This window comes from Melitaea cinxia, chromosome 27 (assembly GCF_905220565.1).
Source record: "Melitaea cinxia chromosome 27, ilMelCinx1.1, whole genome shotgun sequence".
Lineage (NCBI taxonomy): Eukaryota > Metazoa > Arthropoda > Insecta > Lepidoptera > Nymphalidae > Melitaea > Melitaea cinxia.
In genome coordinates, this window is record NC_059420.1 from 968,557 (window position 1) to 986,838 (window position 18,282).

The following is an 18,282-nucleotide window of genomic DNA, read 5'->3' on the forward strand; positions in this document are numbered from 1 at the left end:
TGCTCATGTGATTGACTGTATTCATTATACTTTTAAAATATTTATGTCTAATGAAAAAGTCATGTTTATTAAAGTAATTAAAACTTGCAATAATTATTACAATTCTGAGCGTAATTTGGATAATCTGATTTTTATTCACTGTCATATCATCGGCCCATAATACGCCCGCCATTATTTTGTATTCACTTGACAGCGGAAATTGTTTGTGTTACAAATACTTAGCTTATTTATGTTTTTTTTTACAATAACAAAAATAAATTCTTAACTATAAATAACTCCGTTACTCATTCATCGAAGTTATAAAATCAGTGCAGTGATACGGTAGCTATCGCTTACAAAATGCGGTACATTTTTCTAACGACTATCTTCAGTGTAGTTTTTGCATTTGAAAAAGATATAACATTCACGATTCAAGCTGGAAAAATGGATTGTTTCTATCAAAAAGTGTCGTTAAACGAAATGATAGACGTTGAATATCAGGTAACATTTGTCGGGGGTAAAAAGTAACCTAAGCTTATGATATTTTTATTATCAGTTTGAATGATGTTACATTCTAAAAAATTCACTGATAAGCTTTTAACTGGGCTATTTTTTATAGTAACGATGTGATATATTATAACTATTATATAGTATTACAGGCTGGTGTGATTGTAAAATTATTTTTGTATGTGAGGGTATATTTTTTTTTAATTTTTATTTCTGGCATTAGATCAAAAATATTAGAACTCACAGTTGTTTATTAATCTTTACCTTTTCTCTGTATGTAAAAAAAAAACGCGTACCGAGGGTTCTGTGCAACAAATATTAAAAATATTTCTATTATATGATATAACTAAACATTTATGCTTTTTGCAATTTTTCCTTACTTTGTACCAAATTTCAAGATTCTGAGTTCACGGGCAGTACTCTGTAGGTTTTGATTCCCTTATGAATGTCAAAAATTTGTGGCATAAACGACTGTATCTTTTGATTGCGTTGGCTTAGAAGTTTGACTGTTTTCACAGCTCCAAGGGACAGTAGATTTGAGTATTTGATATGGATTTCAGGTTGATACATCCATGCGTTTTTAATAAAAAGGGTCTTGACAAACAGACAACAAAGTGGTCCTATCAGGGTTCTTTTTTTTTCCTTGAAGGTACGGAACCCGAAAAAACAGATGAATCTGACTAACTGACTGTTGGGCGTTAATTATTATTATATTAACCAAATAACATACTTTAAAGAACAAATTTTATAGCACTTAAATAAATAATATGTTGCTCCAACGCCATCTATCAAAAATCGAGAAAACGTCGTCGATAGACTAAAATAAGACTAAATTAATAACGTCGAAAGACTAATAAATTGTTTTCTAATACCGATAGATAGCACTAGTTTATTTACCATTTTGATATTATATTTTAATCTTTTTCTTATTTACTGAATTTTTGTTCAATTACAATAAAATATAGCCTATGTCACTCCTGAATAGTGTAGCTTTCTGGTAGTGAAAGAATTTTCATGATCGGATCAGTATTTGCAAAGATTACTCCCTACATACAAACAAAGTTATAAACTTTACCTCTTTATAATATTAGTATAGATTATATACTTATTGTTAAAGTCAGGAATTATGAAAAAGTCTTTTTATTTTTTACTATTTGTGTTACAAGCTCTAACATGATAATCATACTTCTTAAATTTAAAAAAAAATTACACATAACATAAATATAATGTGAAACATAATAATTTATTATGTGTTACTATGTTTGTTAATTTTAAAAAAGTATAGGTATCAATGTAAGCCATCTATTATCTTAAACGTTAAGTTACATGCCTTATGGACTGACAACCACGTTTGTTATATTAAACATATTTGATAATTGATTTAAATAAAGGTTGCTAACAGATTATACAATAGTTATCCAGTAATATACATAGTAACATTGGTTTCACAAACAATGGCCGCTCATATATGCACGACGCAGTGGCATAGTAGTCGCAGAACCGACTGTTGACAGACATTTGTATTGGCCATATAGGTGTTTGTTGTAGTTTCTGCGTTGCTTGTGTGTTGTGTGTGTTTCCGGATCCAACGACACAGGAATAAATCGGGGTGCCATGGAGTGTGAAGCGTTTATTTCGCTTCAGCCTGTAATATCCCACTGGTATCCCAGAGCTTAATCCACCACACTGCTCCAATGCAGGTTGGCGTATATATTCCCTACTATGAGTAACGATCGCTGTAAGGTGGACATGATAACAACCGGGACTGACGGCTTAATGTGCTCTCCAAGGCACGGGTGGGTAGACGCAGAAGGACTGCAACACCCAGACCACGGCAGACATCTGTATGGCCAATACAAAGGTATGTCATGTACAGGGATCGAACGCGCTACCGCCAGCGCAACAGCCACAAACCAATGCTGTGACCGTTGCGCCAACGTGTCAAGCGCTTTTTTAACGTTTACTGAATTATTGTCAGCAATATCTACGATTTTATTTTTGTGTTACCCACACATTAGGAATTCTAAACATTTTTGAATATCATATCAAAAATCGACCGCTCCAGCGGGGTTCGAACCCGCGTCTCCATCTGCCACGGTTCGCTTAAACCGAATATAAAGATCATCATATCAAAAATTTCGATCTAGCGGGTACATCGCTCCATAGCTTAATTGGCTAGAGCGCCGACACGGTCAGTCGGAGACGCGAGTTCGAACCCCGCTGGAGCGGTCGATTTTTGATATGATATTCAAAAATGTTTATTGTCAGCAACACTGATTTAATAGATTCAAACATCTAAGGAGAAGTTTCAATTTATTCTTTTCTTTCATCAGGTTATTGACGCGTCACACGGCGAGCTGGACATATCATTCCAGCTGACGGATCCAGTTGGGAGAATGATCGTAACGGATTACAAGAAGCCCGAGAACGGGCATCGGCACAAGGCGTTACTCGAGGGCGACTATAGATTCTGTTTCGACAACACGTTTAGTACGTTTAGTGAGAAAACTGTGAGTGAAGCTACTTTTTTAACCGACATGCAAAAAAGAAGGAGGTTCTCAATTCGACTGCATTTTTTTTAAATGTATGTTCCTTTAGAACTTTTGACTGGGTGGAGCGATTTCGACAAATTTTCTTTTAATCGAAAGGTGGTGTGTGTCATTTGGTCCCATTTAAATTTATTTGAGATCTAACTACTACTTTTCGAGTTATATCTAATAATGCGTTTTTACTTGACGCTTATTTCGTCGATCTACGTTGTATTATACCGCATAACTTTGTACTGGATGTACCGATTTTGATAATTCTTTTTTTGTTTGAAAGGGGATATCCCTAGTTTGGTACCATGATAAGGAAACCAGGATCTGATGATGGAATCCCAGAGAAATCGAAGAAAACGCTTGAAAATCCGCAATAACTTTTAACTGGGTGTACCGATTTTGATGATTTTTAATTTAATCGAAAGCTAATGTTTATCATGTGGTCACATATAAATTTTATCGAGATCTGATAACTACTTTTTGAGTAATCTTTGATAACGCGTAGTTACTTGACAATTTTTTCGTCGATCTACGTTGTATTACTCGTCGATGTAATTGAAGTCGGTTTTTTTTTCGTTTGCGAGCAAACATAATTTATTTATATTTTGTTTCGGGGGTTGAATACTTTTGCAAGTATGGCTAGGTTTTTCTTAGCACGATGAGATGATAAACGGGATGCGGGGATGGAAATGTGTTATTTAGGCTTCGGTTCAGCTTGTTATATCCCACTGCTGGGCATAGGCTTCTTTCCCCATGTAGGATAAGGATCATAACTTTTTAAAATTTTTTACCTCGAGAGTTCTTAAAAGTCTTCCATGATGTTGAAATGTCATTCTCACTACTTTCAAAGCCTAAATAAGCAAATAATAAACTTTTTCAAAGAGGTAGTGGTTCTAAATTGTACAGACGGCATCTTATCAATTCTTATATTTAATTGCTTCTGCAGGAAGTTTGAATGAAACGAAATTAAATTTACATGTTTTGTTGATGTAGTTCTGTATCCTGTAACCTGTGTGTACAAATAACTTTTGTATAATTTACATTTGTTTGTGGTGGCCTTACTTTGTGCTCCGAAGATTTTGGGTTCGATTCCCACATGAGTCTGGGTGTAATATTCGTATTTCTTTATATATGTATTAAAAAATGTAATTGTGTCAGTCGACTGTTACCTATAACACAAGCATTAACTTGCTTACTGTAGGAACAGACGACCCTGTGTGTAAAATTTTGTGTGCATATCGGGTAAGTCTGGGAATCGTCAACATCTATTTTTCATACCCCTAAGTTATAAGGGGGAGGGGATTAAAAGGGTAAATAACATATATGGTAAAACAACTGTTGCAGGGTCAGCTAGTTTTAAATAAATTTTTTTTTAATTTTCAGGTTTTCTTTGATCTGATGATGGAAAGTGAAGATTCGAATGAGAAAGATTACGAGGATGACAGAGAAATGGAACTCGGTAATTATTACTAGGTGCACTTTTATATAACACTAGCTGTGTCTGCGACTTTGTCCGTGTCGAATTTAACAAAAAATAAAGTTATAAAACAAAAAAAAACTAAAATAAAAAAATAGCCTATGTTACTCCTTATTACATACATCAACTATCTGCCAGTGAAAATCCCGTCAAAATCGGTCCAGCCGTTTTAGAGATTAGCTGGAACAAACAGACAGACAAAAATTGTAAAAAAATTTTTGGTATATCTACCGTGTATACACGTATGAACTCAGATAGATGGTCCAACAAAGTAATTCATTGGCCAGGCCCTTTTGGAAAAAGGAAACAGGGTAGGCCCCCTGATAAGTGGCTTGATGAAATTAAAAAGATAACAGGAGACAACTGGATGTCAAAAGCCAAAGATAGAAAACTTTGGAGTAAAATGGAGGAGGCCTGCACTCGAAAAGAGGTCCTCAATAGAGAAAGAATAACTACATTTGCATTATTTACTCACAAAAAAAGATTTATTGTACATTAAGGATAAATAAATGGCTTAATAATAATAATAATAATAATAATAATCTAAAATGTATACATACAATAATATTACAAATACACTTCAGTTTTATTTATTTGTATATATTAATATTAGGACACGAGTAAAACCACAGAATATTAATTACTCAAATCTTACTTTTTGAAGTGAAAATTTTTTACGCACGGTTGACATATGGAGTGAGCCGGTGAACGCGTGTCGAGAGCGTTACGAAAAGTGTGATCGGGCAAGGCGGACGGAGCAAGAGAAGGAAGTTACGGTTGGGGTCTGGACATATTCCAGTTAATAAATTTGGTCATTTTTATGGGTATAACTCCACACCCTAATTGTTCAGTTTGTGGAGTAGTAGAGGATGCCTATCAATATATTAATGGAATGTGTTAAGAACGAAACCAGAAGACGCAAACTTTTTCCTAATACACTGTTTTATACGAATGTTGGAGAATGTAATAGTATTTTGACAAAACCAGAATCTATTTCGGCAAAGAAATTGTATAAATTGGGCGATGAAGTTCAATCAATAGTGTCTTAAGGTGTTGTTATTATGTAATTGTATTAACATAAATGTATAGTAACAGAGCGACATAGTCGCAGTAGCGGCAAAACATCACGTTGTCAATTAACATTAAACAGTTACAATCAAAACATTTAACTGCTGGCTTTGAACTGGCACAGTAGGACGTATCCTGTTCAAAACCTGTAGCAGCCCGACTGAGGAAGTACCTCGACCTTATAGAATATCACAGCTAAATAATACTGTTTTCAAGCAGTGCTGTGTTCCTGTGGCGAGTAAGGTGACCAGAGCTCCTGGGGGGATTGGGGATAGGGTCGCCAACACGTTTGTGATGTTTCTGGTATTGCAGACGTCTATAAACTATGGTGATCGCTAACCATCAGGTGAACTGTGCAATTGTTTGCCGACTAAATTGGATTAAAAAAAATAGTTTAAATTCGTGCCTCTCATTTGTATGATTAATATATTTATCAGATAAATCTTTACAGAATGTTCTTTGTATTATTTATATAAATAATAATCAATATTAATTTTATTTTCAAGGCAACGATGCGGAGACCTACTTGATGAGGGTCAGTGACATATCGGATTCGGTGGCCAGGATCAGGGACAACGTGTCGGCGGCCCGCAGGCTGCAGGAGTTCCTGTCGGCGCACGAGGCCAGGGACAGGAACCTGGCCGAGGACATGTGTTCCCGGTGAGACGTGTGCTGTTTAACATACAGATGGATTCCATTCAGCCTGTAACATCCTACTGCTGGGCATAGGCATCTTTCGCCGTGTATGTTTTTAGTTTTGTTTTGTTAAATGACTCAATGGGTTGAATGTGATGTCAATTGACAACGACACGAACGCATTAGGATAATATCCTGTAATGTTATCGAGAATCGAACCCCCTAACCGTCGGTGATTTAGGGGACGACTAGCACCACTGTAGTAGAGCGGTACAGACGGATTAGAGGGCGATATATATATATATATATATATATATATACTAGCTGGAACCCGCGGTATCCAGTAATAATTTGAGAAAAAAAATTGCCTATAGCCTATCTCATGTCCCATCATCATCCAACTCATGTGAGTTGCCCATAGTCACCACGCTGGGCAGGCGGGTTGGTGACCGAAGGTCTGGCTTTGTCACACCGAAGACGCTGCTGCCCGTCTTCGGGCTATCCAACACAAAAAGAATTTTTCAATGCGAACCAGTAGTTCCCGAGACTAGAGCATATAAATAAACAAATTTTTCAGCTTTATATTAGCGTCGATCGTGCAAGGGATCGCTCAAGTTACAGCATTAGTTCAAGTTTTGTTATATATTTTTCTATTATCTTTCCCAGGGTGCTATCTCGGTCGCTGCTCCAGATCACAGTGATGCTGGTGGTCGGGATCACTCAGGTACATATTGTCGCTGCCTTTTTTTTCGCCTAGGTCGGCAAACAAGCGTACAGCATTTTAAAAATATAGTAATTTTTGGTAGGGGGAAGTTAGTCTTAATTCTCACCTCTTACCACCAAGGGAGGGGGTTAAAAATGCTAAAAAAAAACCATGTGATTAATAGACGGCCACTTCCCTTAGCTATGATCTTCTGTTAGGTTTCGCAAGCTTTTTAGGTTTGACAGAAAATTATCATCTTCCTGCCCTTATCCCATTTATGTAGGGTCGGCACAACATGTTTTCCTCTTCCATTCCTCTCTATTATTTGTCGCTTCAGCGCTTACTTCTTTCTTTCTCATAGCCTCACTCACACAATCCATCCATCGCTTTTTCGGTCTGCCGATCGCTCTTCGACATTCATCCCTAACGTTCTTTTACCAACATAGCGTTAGATTTAGCAGATAATATCCTGCTTAAAATCTTTAGCAGCCCGACTGGCCAAGTACGTCAACGTTACAGACGATCACAGCTCAATAACACTGCTCTCATACAGTGTTGTGAGGAAGGTTGAGAGCTCCTGGGAAGATTGAGGGTAAGATCCTGGTATTCAGGCTATAGGCTACGGCAACCTCTTACCACTCGTCAGAACATATAACAAAGTATGGCCTAATGTATGTATTTTATTTCCAGGTATATTTCCTGAAGAGCTTATTCGAAGATCCCAACACAAAGAGTATGAAGAACTTAGTTCCCAGTTTCATGTCGCAGTGAAGATATGACTGCCACCGTCAACTAGGTGCTCTGTCAACACTAATAATCAAAATATATTGACAATAATTATTATTTAAATTGAAGGAGAATAGATAGAAGTTACTTATTGATCTGAATAAACCAAGAACGTTGTTACTTTTGTCACAATTTTCGTTTATCTTTACAAATATTAGAAAAATAATAATAAATGATCATCTTACATACATCAGCCCACTGCGATCTACTCCTGTTCGTGGTCCGACAACAATATACAAGCTCAAGAAAGAAAAAAAACTATATGAGTTTGTCTGTGGAGTTATTTGAGGAGTTCTACATCAGCAGCTATTTGAAACGCACAAAACATAGGCTGTGAAACGTGACGCTATAACACGGATTCATGCTCAAGAAAGAAAAAAAACTATATGAGTTTGTCTGTGGAGTTATTTGAGGAGTTCTACATCAGCAGCTATTTGAAACGCACAAAACATAGGCTGTGAAACGTGACGCTATAACACGGATTCATATTACGACAGTGAGTCAACGACTTAATCAACAAAACAAAGGCTGTGTTTCAGCTCTGACCGGAGTTTACTCCTTGACAACGATTACCGTCATATTTAAAAATATATTTATCTTCTCATAAGACATTGTGCAGTTAAACGTCACTATCAGGTCAGCGTTACTGTTTCACACGATTTCACTCCCCGTGTTTTTATCATACAACATTCTTTATATCGTTTGAAGAGTTAACTCTAAAATAGGAAGATCTGTTTGTTATTAAGAATTTAAGAATTTAGTAATCTCTAAAATAAGTTAATATCAGTATAATTATATTTACGAAGAAAACCATACGTAGACTTATTTATATGGATTTTCTGGAAAGATCGACTAGCCCGTTGGCGCAGTTTGTAGTGGCTTTGTGCTCCAACTGAGTCTGGTTGTAATATTTGTATTTGTATATGTATTATTTCCTTGTATATTTATCAAATAAACTAAACTGAAGTTCGAGAAGGAATGTTTTACATAGACTAACAAATAAATAAATGGGTTGTCTGGAAGAAATGGCTAATTAGCCATAAGTCCGCCCATTGTACTGCACTGTTTGTAACTATCTTTATGCTTTGTTTGTAATATATTTGTGGTGTACAATAAAGTATAAAATAATAATAATAATAAATAACAAATAGCTCCTGGGGGGAATAGGGGGTAGGGTCGGCAGCACAGCGATGCTTGTGGTGCTGCAGGCGTCTATAGGCTATGGTAACTTCTTACCATTAGGTGAGCTTTACGCTTATTTAACGACCTAGTTATATATAAAAATATATGTTTACGACACGCACACACACACACACGCACGCACACTCGCGCGCGCGCGCGCGCACACACACACACACACACACACACACACACACACGCACGCACACGCGCGCACGCACGCACAAACGCGCACACACAAACACACACGGTCTGCTCCTAAGGTCAGCAACTTAATGCTTGTGTTATACATAGGTAACAGTTGACATATAGGTACCTTTTTTTTTCAATTAATATATATACATATAAATACTACAAATATTACACACAGACTCTGCCAATGGATTTTTCAATAGAAATCAATAATATTTTAAAAGCAATTATTTTATTAGTAATTTAGTAACGAAATGTAATATTCATTTTTAATCTCGTTTTAAACAGAGAAGTTCGTTATATCGTAGTTGTTCAGAGCTTCTTAAAAAAAATAATGTCGATATTTGCTACATTAATGAAGGAATTGTAGCAAGATTTACAGGTAGTAATCTCATAGTAGGAACGTAAAGATATTTACAGAAAATTAAAAGAAAATATTTATTTTGCCATAATGTGATTATACCACCGTCTTATATTATAGGTCATGCAACGGAGATCAATTTCAATGGTGAGAGATTAGTACTATAGTGTCATAACTTTTTGTTCCCGTCAGTACGTCACTGCTATCGATGTGTGCAGTCGTACGCCGATTGAGTGGCGCTTCATTGTAATTGGTTAAATTTTAAAGCGCAAATGCGTTACGTGTGATAGAAAAAGAGACAGAATGCTATTCTGTTTTCGTTGCACGGCACATCCATCGATCATTCCTCTGGCGGCCGTAAACCATTAACCTGACGTACCTTCACTACTGTACTTGCACGACTTGTGTATAAGACCGTAACTAAACTTCAAAAAGTCACAAAAATTATAGTAGTAAAATAACTGGTAATTTAAAAAAATTCTATAATCATTAATTGTAATGTGTAAATAAACTATGAGTACGTTCCACTAAACGCCCGCAACGATTGTAACTTCCTCTGTATCGTTCCACCTTAGGCCCGTGGTCGTCTCGCGACGCCCTTCTCGACGATCCCTTGACGAGAAGACGTCACTGTAGCGCCCACTTCGCCTACAAAATATTGGTGGGTCAAAGTGGGTTTTCGCCAAAACGTGGCGGGAATTCGAAAAGACAACTGTCAGTGTCAAATTGTGAACGTCATCAGAACTTGATGAACTTTCCGAGTCATTATCTCATATCGTTTCGTCAAAAACGCAACGATAATTTCACGCAATTAGGGTAGCGCCACATTAGCATCAGGGTTAATCTTAAACTTCTCGTTCTCTGTTTTTGCTCACTTTATATAGAACTTTTGGTAATATTAGCGCAATTTCGGTCGAATTTTGAACTATAATTGCGACAATCATACACTAACCTTTGTCTACACCAGCGCGATTGTGGAAGGTTTTTGAACTGTTATTTATAGCATACTGTTGGACATTTTTTCAGCTTTGACTAACCCATATGAGATGATTCTCCTCCCCTCTACCTTCCATACTGAATAATCAAAATAATCTGTCAAATCTATATGTAAAAGTTTCAAACGAAAATGGTTCGGTCAGTTCAGAAAACCAAAGATGTTATTATAAGTTTTATTTTTAAATCTTGTATAAATTCATCTTTTTGCAAGTAGAATATTATGTATAAGTTTTATAAGTCGAAGAAAAGAGTGTTCACTAATATAACCGGTTTCTATAAACCAAACGTTAAGCGTTTTTTCGATTATAGGAACTGGCCTTAATTATAACAATGTTGATTTTTTTTAATAGTTATAATTATCTACAAAATTATTTGTACATAAATGATAAATAAATCTTTGTATTGATTTTTTTTATTTAACATTTTATATTCTCCCTCCTTCTCTCTCTCGTCGTGCTAAAGATAAATAAAAATACCCTCGAGGTACGTTAAGGAGACTCATAAAAGGGATTTTTATGTAAATAATATATATAAAATTATAAAAGTATAATCCAAACATTTTTGAAAATCATATCAAAAATTGACCGCTCCAGCGGGGTTCGAACCCGCGTCTCCGACTGACCGTGTCACGGTCAAAAATGTTTAGAATTCCTAATGTGTGGGTAACACAAAAATAAAATCGTAGATATTAAAGTATAATCCGCTAACCCGCATTGGAGCAGCGATTTAGCTCAGATCCTTCTTCTACACGGGGGAAAGAGGCCTATGCTCAGCAGTGGAATATTACAGGCTGAAGCGATGTAAATATAATGTTAATAAAGAAACCCGTAAACGATATTTACTTCTAGTAACGAATATATCCGTAAACCGGAAATGGAGCAGAGTGGTGGACTAAGCTCCAATTCTTTTAAATGGAAAAAGAGGCCTTTTCCAAGCAGTGGAATGTTACAGGCTGAAACAAACAATAAAACTCATTCATATTTTTGTTAATTTTCAATGAGGAAGGAACATAAAGCTCTTGATATTACTCACAGTGTACTATACTTGATATTAGGGCCTGGCCCTTTCTTTTTCTTTTTCATTCGTCGTCTTAGTAGCAGCAGTAGAATAACTTTTTTGTGATCCATATCAAGTCAAGCATACCCAAGCACACAAACTGCGAAACATCAAGTTGCGCGCGGCGCACCATCACAGCACCGTTTTGCGGCATGGCGCCGTGCCGTGGACATGAGGCCGGGCCCTTTTTGTCTAACCACAGCCAATGCCAAGTTCCTAGATTTATAAAACAGTTCGTTATTACAAAGCATGTGATTTTAAATAACATTATTTTGCATGACCGTTAAAGAGTTCAAGCTGTTTTTGTAATAAATGAACCGGTTCTAAAGCGATACTTTTTTATTTGAACGAAATCGTGTGTAACTCCTATTGGACTGCTTATTTCTTTATTACTGCTACTATATTTTAGTAGACTAAGGGATAACAGTTCCATTACCACCTTGAAACTTAAAAAGCCGACCGATGGCGAGATAAGCATCCAACTACTGGCTTTGTAATACACAGGCCGAAGACGGGCAGCAGCATCTTCGGTGCGACAAAGCCAGCCCTGCGGTCACCAAGCGTGCATGGGCATATGGGCAACACAAATGAGTTCACGTCATTTTTGGCGCGAACTTGTGGAAGCCTATGTCCTAATAACTTCAGTAATATATGTTTTAAAGGCATAAATATGCAATTTAAATAATTATCCATCATTGGCTATTGGTTTCTTGTGGTTACAGTAAAAGTTGCCTGGTCACGTATTGTTAGGCAGAATTCAACTAAGCCTTTGTCTACTTCCAAACAGTGCTTAAAAAAGTAAAGTGTCAAAATTTAATTTATTATTTTTCTATCTTTAGTATGTTTATAATTGTTTTGAAAACGAAAGTAATTATTTTGAATAAAAAAATAATACATGAAACTATATATCATAACTAGTCACTAAAAGAGTCTCTAAATATGTTATTCTATATAAATTTAGCGCATTTATAACACTAGGATAAGTAAAAATGGTACCTATTTTTCTTTTAATGAATCGAATGGCAACCAGACGCAGAATTGTTCGTAAATCAGTTAAATCAGTGAAACCTGAGAAGAAGGCGCTAGACGCTGACTACTGCAGGACCTGCCTCGGCACTGAGGGTCTTGTGGCGATATTTAACAGTAAAGATTCCGAGAAAATGAAAACTGAAGACTTGAAACTTGTAACCGGCTTGGATGTAAGTATTAATTTGTTTATATTTTACTGTACACCAAAAATACATTAATATACGTAGTTTTAACTTAATTACTACACAAAAGTATAATGGATGGATTCATGGCTAAAATGGCTGTTTCCAGATAAAAATAAACGACGGCCTCCCTCAAAAGATCTGCAACAAATGCGTAGAAATCATACACACGGCTCTACAGTTTCGACGGACAAGTAAAAAATCAGAGAAAACCCTGCTCAATATGTTCTATGGTAAACCTAAGAAAAGTTCCATAAAAATCAGTAAACACATCAAGAAGAGTCCTGAAAAAGAAATCATAAAGGAAGATGTGGATTTTGACTATGGAGATATGTTTGAGAATGGTTTTCAGGATGAAGTGGACTTTTCCTACCAGGTCGATGAGGTTACACCGACAAAAAATTCAGAGGTATTTGTTACTTCGTTTCAGCCTGTAATATCCGACTACTGGCCATAGGCCTCTTTCCCCATGTAGAAGGATCAGAGCTTAATCCACCATGCTGCTCCAATGCGGGTGTGCGGATATATTCCCTACTATGAGTAACGATCTCATCATTCTGACTCGTATATAATTGTAGTTTGTAGGCAAGCGAAAAAAACCGACTTCAATTATATTGACAAGTAATACAATGTAGTTAGACGAAAAAATAGTCAAGTAAATACGCATTATCAAAGATTACTCAAAAAGTAATCAGATCTCGGTGAAATTTAAATGTCAGCTTTCGATTAAATTAAAAATCATTAAAATCGGTACACCCAGTAAAAAGTAATGCGGATTTTCGATAGCTTCCCTCGATTTTTCTGGGATCCCAACATCAGATCCTGGTTTCCTTTTCATAGTACCACATCTGAAATATCTCCTTTCCAACAAAAAAAGAATTATCAAAATCGGTTCATAAACAACGAAGTTACCCCTGAACAAACATAATATATATATATAGGTATATATATACGTTGTATTAGTTGTCGATGTAATTGAAGTCGGTCTTTTTAGTTTGCTAACAAACTCAATTATTTCTTAGAAAATAAAACTAATTAAAATAAGAATCAAGTGTTTTACTAATTAACCTGATTACAGTAAATGTTTAAAATAAATTAATTTGAAGTTTCAGACGACGATCTCAAAAGGAAGGAAAAAGCGTGAGGTAATTCCCAACGCTGCATCTTATAAGTGTAATACTTGTAACAAGGAGTTCAGGATGAAGGCTACCTACAAAGCTCACATAAGGTTCCACACGAACTACTGCGTTTGTGAGGTGAGTTTCATTGCTAATGATAAAAAATATGTATAAATTTTTTTTCATATGAAACCAGGTCGACAAACAAGCGTACGGCTCACTTGATGGTAAGCGATTACCGTAGCTTATATAATATTCTTTATTGTATACCAAATACAAACAGAGTAGTAACTAAACAGATGCACAAAGGCGATCTTATCGCAGAAGAGCGATTTCTTCCTGATAACCTTTGGGCACAGGACACGATATAGTAACGGATAGGAAGTGTATATCTTATAGATGCCTGCAACATTAGAAATATCGCAAGCGCGTTGCCAATCCTGCCCCCATTCCCACCAGGAGCTCTGGTCATCTTAGCACAGAAACACAATATTCATATATAAAAATAAAAATAAAAAAACAAAAAAAAACAACTATAGACGCCACCATATTGGCCTCGGCTGCTCTGCCATATGCCTTCCACTTTATCCCTACCGCCAGCTGTAATGCGACATGCGATAGATGAACGATTTTTTTTTTGTGATAGAATTTTTTTTGAGGCGACAGAATAAAAGTTTGACTTGAATTATAATGGCCTTAAGTTGTCCTTTCCAGTCGTGCGGCAAGCGCTGCCGCAACAACAACCAGCTCCAGGAGCACAAGCGCGCGCGCCACGGGCTCGGCCGCATCCACAAGTGCGCCTACTGCGAGTACAGCTCCGCCACCAAGGAGGCGCTCACGGTCAGTCCGGGCTGCGACCCTTGTTGACTTGTCGTGGACGACCGCTCTGGTGTCGTGGGCTCGGAGTGGATATTTGTGTGCATACAAATATTTATTTCCGGTCTGGTCTCGGGGAGCACGTTAAGCCGTTGGTCCCTGTTGTTATCATGTACACCTGATAGCGGTCGTCACTCATAGTAGGGAATATATCCGCCGACCCGCATTGGAGCACCGCGGTGGAATTACTTCTGATCCTTCTGCTACACGGGGAAAGAGGCTTATGCCCAGCAGTGGGATGTTAAAAGCCGAAGCGTGAAGCGTACTCTTGTTGATATAAAGATACACTTTTACATAACACTAATCTTAAGGCATGAGTAAAACCACAGTTTTTTAATTACTCAAATCATAGTTTTTGAAGTCAAACGCATTTACGCACGTTTGATTCTGGAGCATGCTGGTGAATGTGTGATGAGAGTGTTACGAAAAGTGTGATCGGGTGAGGCGAACGGAATATAAGAGGGATATATGATTTAGTGATGTGTGGTTACGGCACCAAAGAATATAGCCACCCCTCTCTTTCCGTGGGTGTCGTAAGCCATCTAACCGCTGGCTTTGAAACACACAGGCCGAAGACGGGCAGCAGCGTCTTCGGTGCGACAAAGCCAGCCCTGCGGTCACCATCCCGCCTGCCCAGCGTGGTGACTATGGGCAATACACATGAGTTCACGCATTTTTGGCGCGAACTTGTGGAGGCCTATGTCCAAGTGGACTCTAATAGGCTGAAATGATGATGATGATGATATGAGTTAGTGAAATGAAAAAGTTTTACTTCAGTCGCGTGGTCTAAAGCACACTCGTCGTTTTATTTTACATCGGAATTTTCATTAGTGTAAAGAAAAGATCAGAATATTAAGACAGATAAAACAAACGCTCGTGTCCAGATCCACGAGCGGCGCCACACGGGCGAGCGTCCGTACGTGTGCGACCACTGCGGCGCCACCTTCCATCGGCGCTCGAACCTCGTACAGCACATCGCCATACATCTGCCCGAAAAGAACTTCCAGGTACCACACACGAACAACCCACGTTTGATGAAACTTACTTATACAAATATTTGTTCACTATAGTGTATTCGCGTTAAAGATGTAGTCACTCATTGCTGCTACTCAGCTTAGCAACGTTTGACGTAGTCAACTTTGACCAATAATATTGTGTCAAATATATTGGACCCAACGTGTGATCATATTTAGTGTTGACTATAGTGCATTCGCGTTAAGGAAATAGTTACTCGTCGCTGTCAGCTTAAACACGCCTTTATAATCAATTAGATAAAAAAGTATGAAAATCCTCCCATCCAAAGCAAAATAAAAAAATATACTTTTTTTTTTACCTATAATCTCCACTCAAACAGTGCGACATGTGCCCGAAGCGTCTCAAATCTCGGAAATTCCTCCAAATCCACAAGCACAACGCTCACACTGGCAAGCGCTACGGCTACCTGTGCCCCATCTGCGAACACAGGTTCGAGAAGCCCAACAAAGTACGCGCTCACACCCGCCGCGTCCACGGATTGCCGGATGACCAGCAGGGCGCGATTGTGAGGGTGCAGCTTTAGGGCTCAAAGAAAGATTGACGATAAAAACAATAAATTATTTTTATGAGTATACTTGTGTTGATGATTTATGATCTCTCTCTCTCATATATTGAATAAAATGACTTACAAAAGAAGTTTTGTGTATTATTTTGTTATGAAAATCATTTAAACATTAAAATTGTGACATCTGTCAGATTTGAAAGCTTAAGCTTGGGACAGATAAGCGTTAAGTTGAATGAGTTTGAGGCTGTAATAGAACATTTAACGCCGTAAAAAAAAATCTTTAAATTTTAAACTTGTGAACGAAAATTTCCAATTTGAAAAGGGGAAATGAAATTCAAAATAAATGACGATTTAAGTAGACTTTAATAACATGCAGATTCTTTTAAATATTAAAAAAAAAAAAAAAAAAAAATTAGCGCACGCCGCAATTGGCCCTGCTCATAAGAAAGGTAAGGTAATCACACTAGTTTAATAGTTTTTGACGTATATTCTTAATATATTGTAATTAATGAAACGTATATGTCTTTATTTTTTACGCATGTTTTTTAAAGCACTAGTGGTTGGCGCGAAATTTGTTGTAAAAAAAGTTAGTTTTTTTTTTTTAAATATACGTCACTGACAAGCACTGGTGTTTTTACTTTGCTTTTTATTTTTATGTTATGTATTTTTTTTTTAATTTTGAATATTATATGTAATTTACCATTATTTCTATTTATTTTTTTATTATTGCATATTACTGTGTATCGTATCTTTTAATTAAAAAATGTATTTAGCTTCAGGTTTGCGTTTATTAAATAATGTTGTAGTAAATGATTGTTTTTATATTATTAATTTCTATCGATTTTAAAAATAATGTGGGTATTATTTATACAAATATTTGTCTCAAGTCTGATTGTATATCCTTGTAAGTTACCCCACCGTACTTCATAATGCATGTAGTTAAAGCTTTCAGTTCCATTTGTGATGACATTGGCGTATTTACTCTTGGGCTAAAAGGGCCGTGGCCCCGTTAGACATTTTGAGAGGGGTGGCGCAAGCCGAGCATGAGGGGTGGCGCTGCAAGTCGATACGTATTAGGAATGTAAAAAAAAATCTAAACAAAGTTAATTAAAAAAGGTCAGCCGAAGTATGCTCCAGATTTCTTGATTCGACTACTTGATGGAATCTGCCTAACCATAACGAGTGTACCTTAGACCACATGGCAGAAGTAAAGCATACGGAATGTAACTCTCTTTCTATCTTCACAAACTTATATCTCCCTCTCAACTTCCGTTCGCCTCGCCCGATCACACTTTTCGTGACGCTCTTGTCACGATTCACCAGCTTATTTCCCAAGTTAAGCGTGAAAAAGTTTTACTTCAAATGGGTCAGGTGAAAATTAATCGATAATTCAGTAAATCAATTATTCCATACGCTATACGCTGCTTTTGCCTTTTTCTTGTAAATTATATGGGGTAGCAAATTAAAATGGCCCGAGGCGTTAAATCTTTTACTTCTAGGTAAGCATGCTCCATCTTAGACCGCATTTTCACTTATCATCAGGTGAAATAGTGGTCAAACGCAAGCCTATCATTGTATAAAAAAAAAAAAAAAAACTATTAATATTTACGCGTCTGCTGTGATAGCGGTCACCTGATGGAGGTCGTAACATAGTAAAAAATGTACCTACTCGAAGATCCGCAGTGTAGCAACCTAATAGATAATAAGAATTAATAAACGCTTCACACTCAACGGATCCCCCAGTAGGATTTTCTCCTGTGTTGGGAATCCGGAAACACGTACATACACAAACACAACGCCCAGACCACGACTAACATCTATATCATCATATGGTCGACACAAATGTCTGTCGTGAGCGTGAAACGAACCCGCGACCGCCAGCGCAACAGCCAGTGCTATTACCGTTGCGCTAACGCATGTATAGATGAATATTCAATCCGACTTCTATGCAAAGGACACTAGCCCAGTGGTGTCACATCACAGGCACGTTCGATCAAAAATTTCATGTATAATTTTCAGTGTAAGATCTGCGACAAACGCGAGAAGTCACGCAAACG

General features: G+C 37.0%; 2 protein-coding genes across 2 annotated transcripts; both read left to right on the plus strand.

Annotated features, from left to right (window-relative positions):
• The first annotated feature begins 176 nt into the window (after positions 1 to 176).
• On the plus strand, positions 177 to 7,884 carry LOC123666729 (transmembrane emp24 domain-containing protein 5-like). Its single transcript, XM_045600794.1, has 6 exons — positions 177 to 480; positions 2,820 to 2,996; positions 4,410 to 4,485; positions 6,078 to 6,231; positions 6,874 to 6,931; positions 7,601 to 7,884. The coding sequence occupies exons 1-6, from the start codon at positions 340 to 342 to the stop codon at positions 7,679 to 7,681; spliced, it is 687 nt and encodes a 228-aa protein (XP_045456750.1). The 5' UTR covers positions 177 to 339; the 3' UTR covers positions 7,682 to 7,884.
• A 4,422-nt stretch (positions 7,885 to 12,306) lies between these two features.
• LOC123666725 (GDNF-inducible zinc finger protein 1-like) lies at positions 12,307 to 16,353 on the plus strand. The gene is made up of 6 exons (XM_045600790.1): positions 12,307 to 12,679; positions 12,801 to 13,100; positions 13,804 to 13,947; positions 14,524 to 14,649; positions 15,570 to 15,692; positions 16,040 to 16,353. Exons 1-6 carry the CDS (start codon positions 12,470 to 12,472, stop codon positions 16,241 to 16,243), a joined length of 1,107 nt encoding a protein of 368 aa, XP_045456746.1. The 5' UTR covers positions 12,307 to 12,469; the 3' UTR covers positions 16,244 to 16,353.
• The last annotated feature ends 1,929 nt before the right edge of the window (positions 16,354 to 18,282 follow it).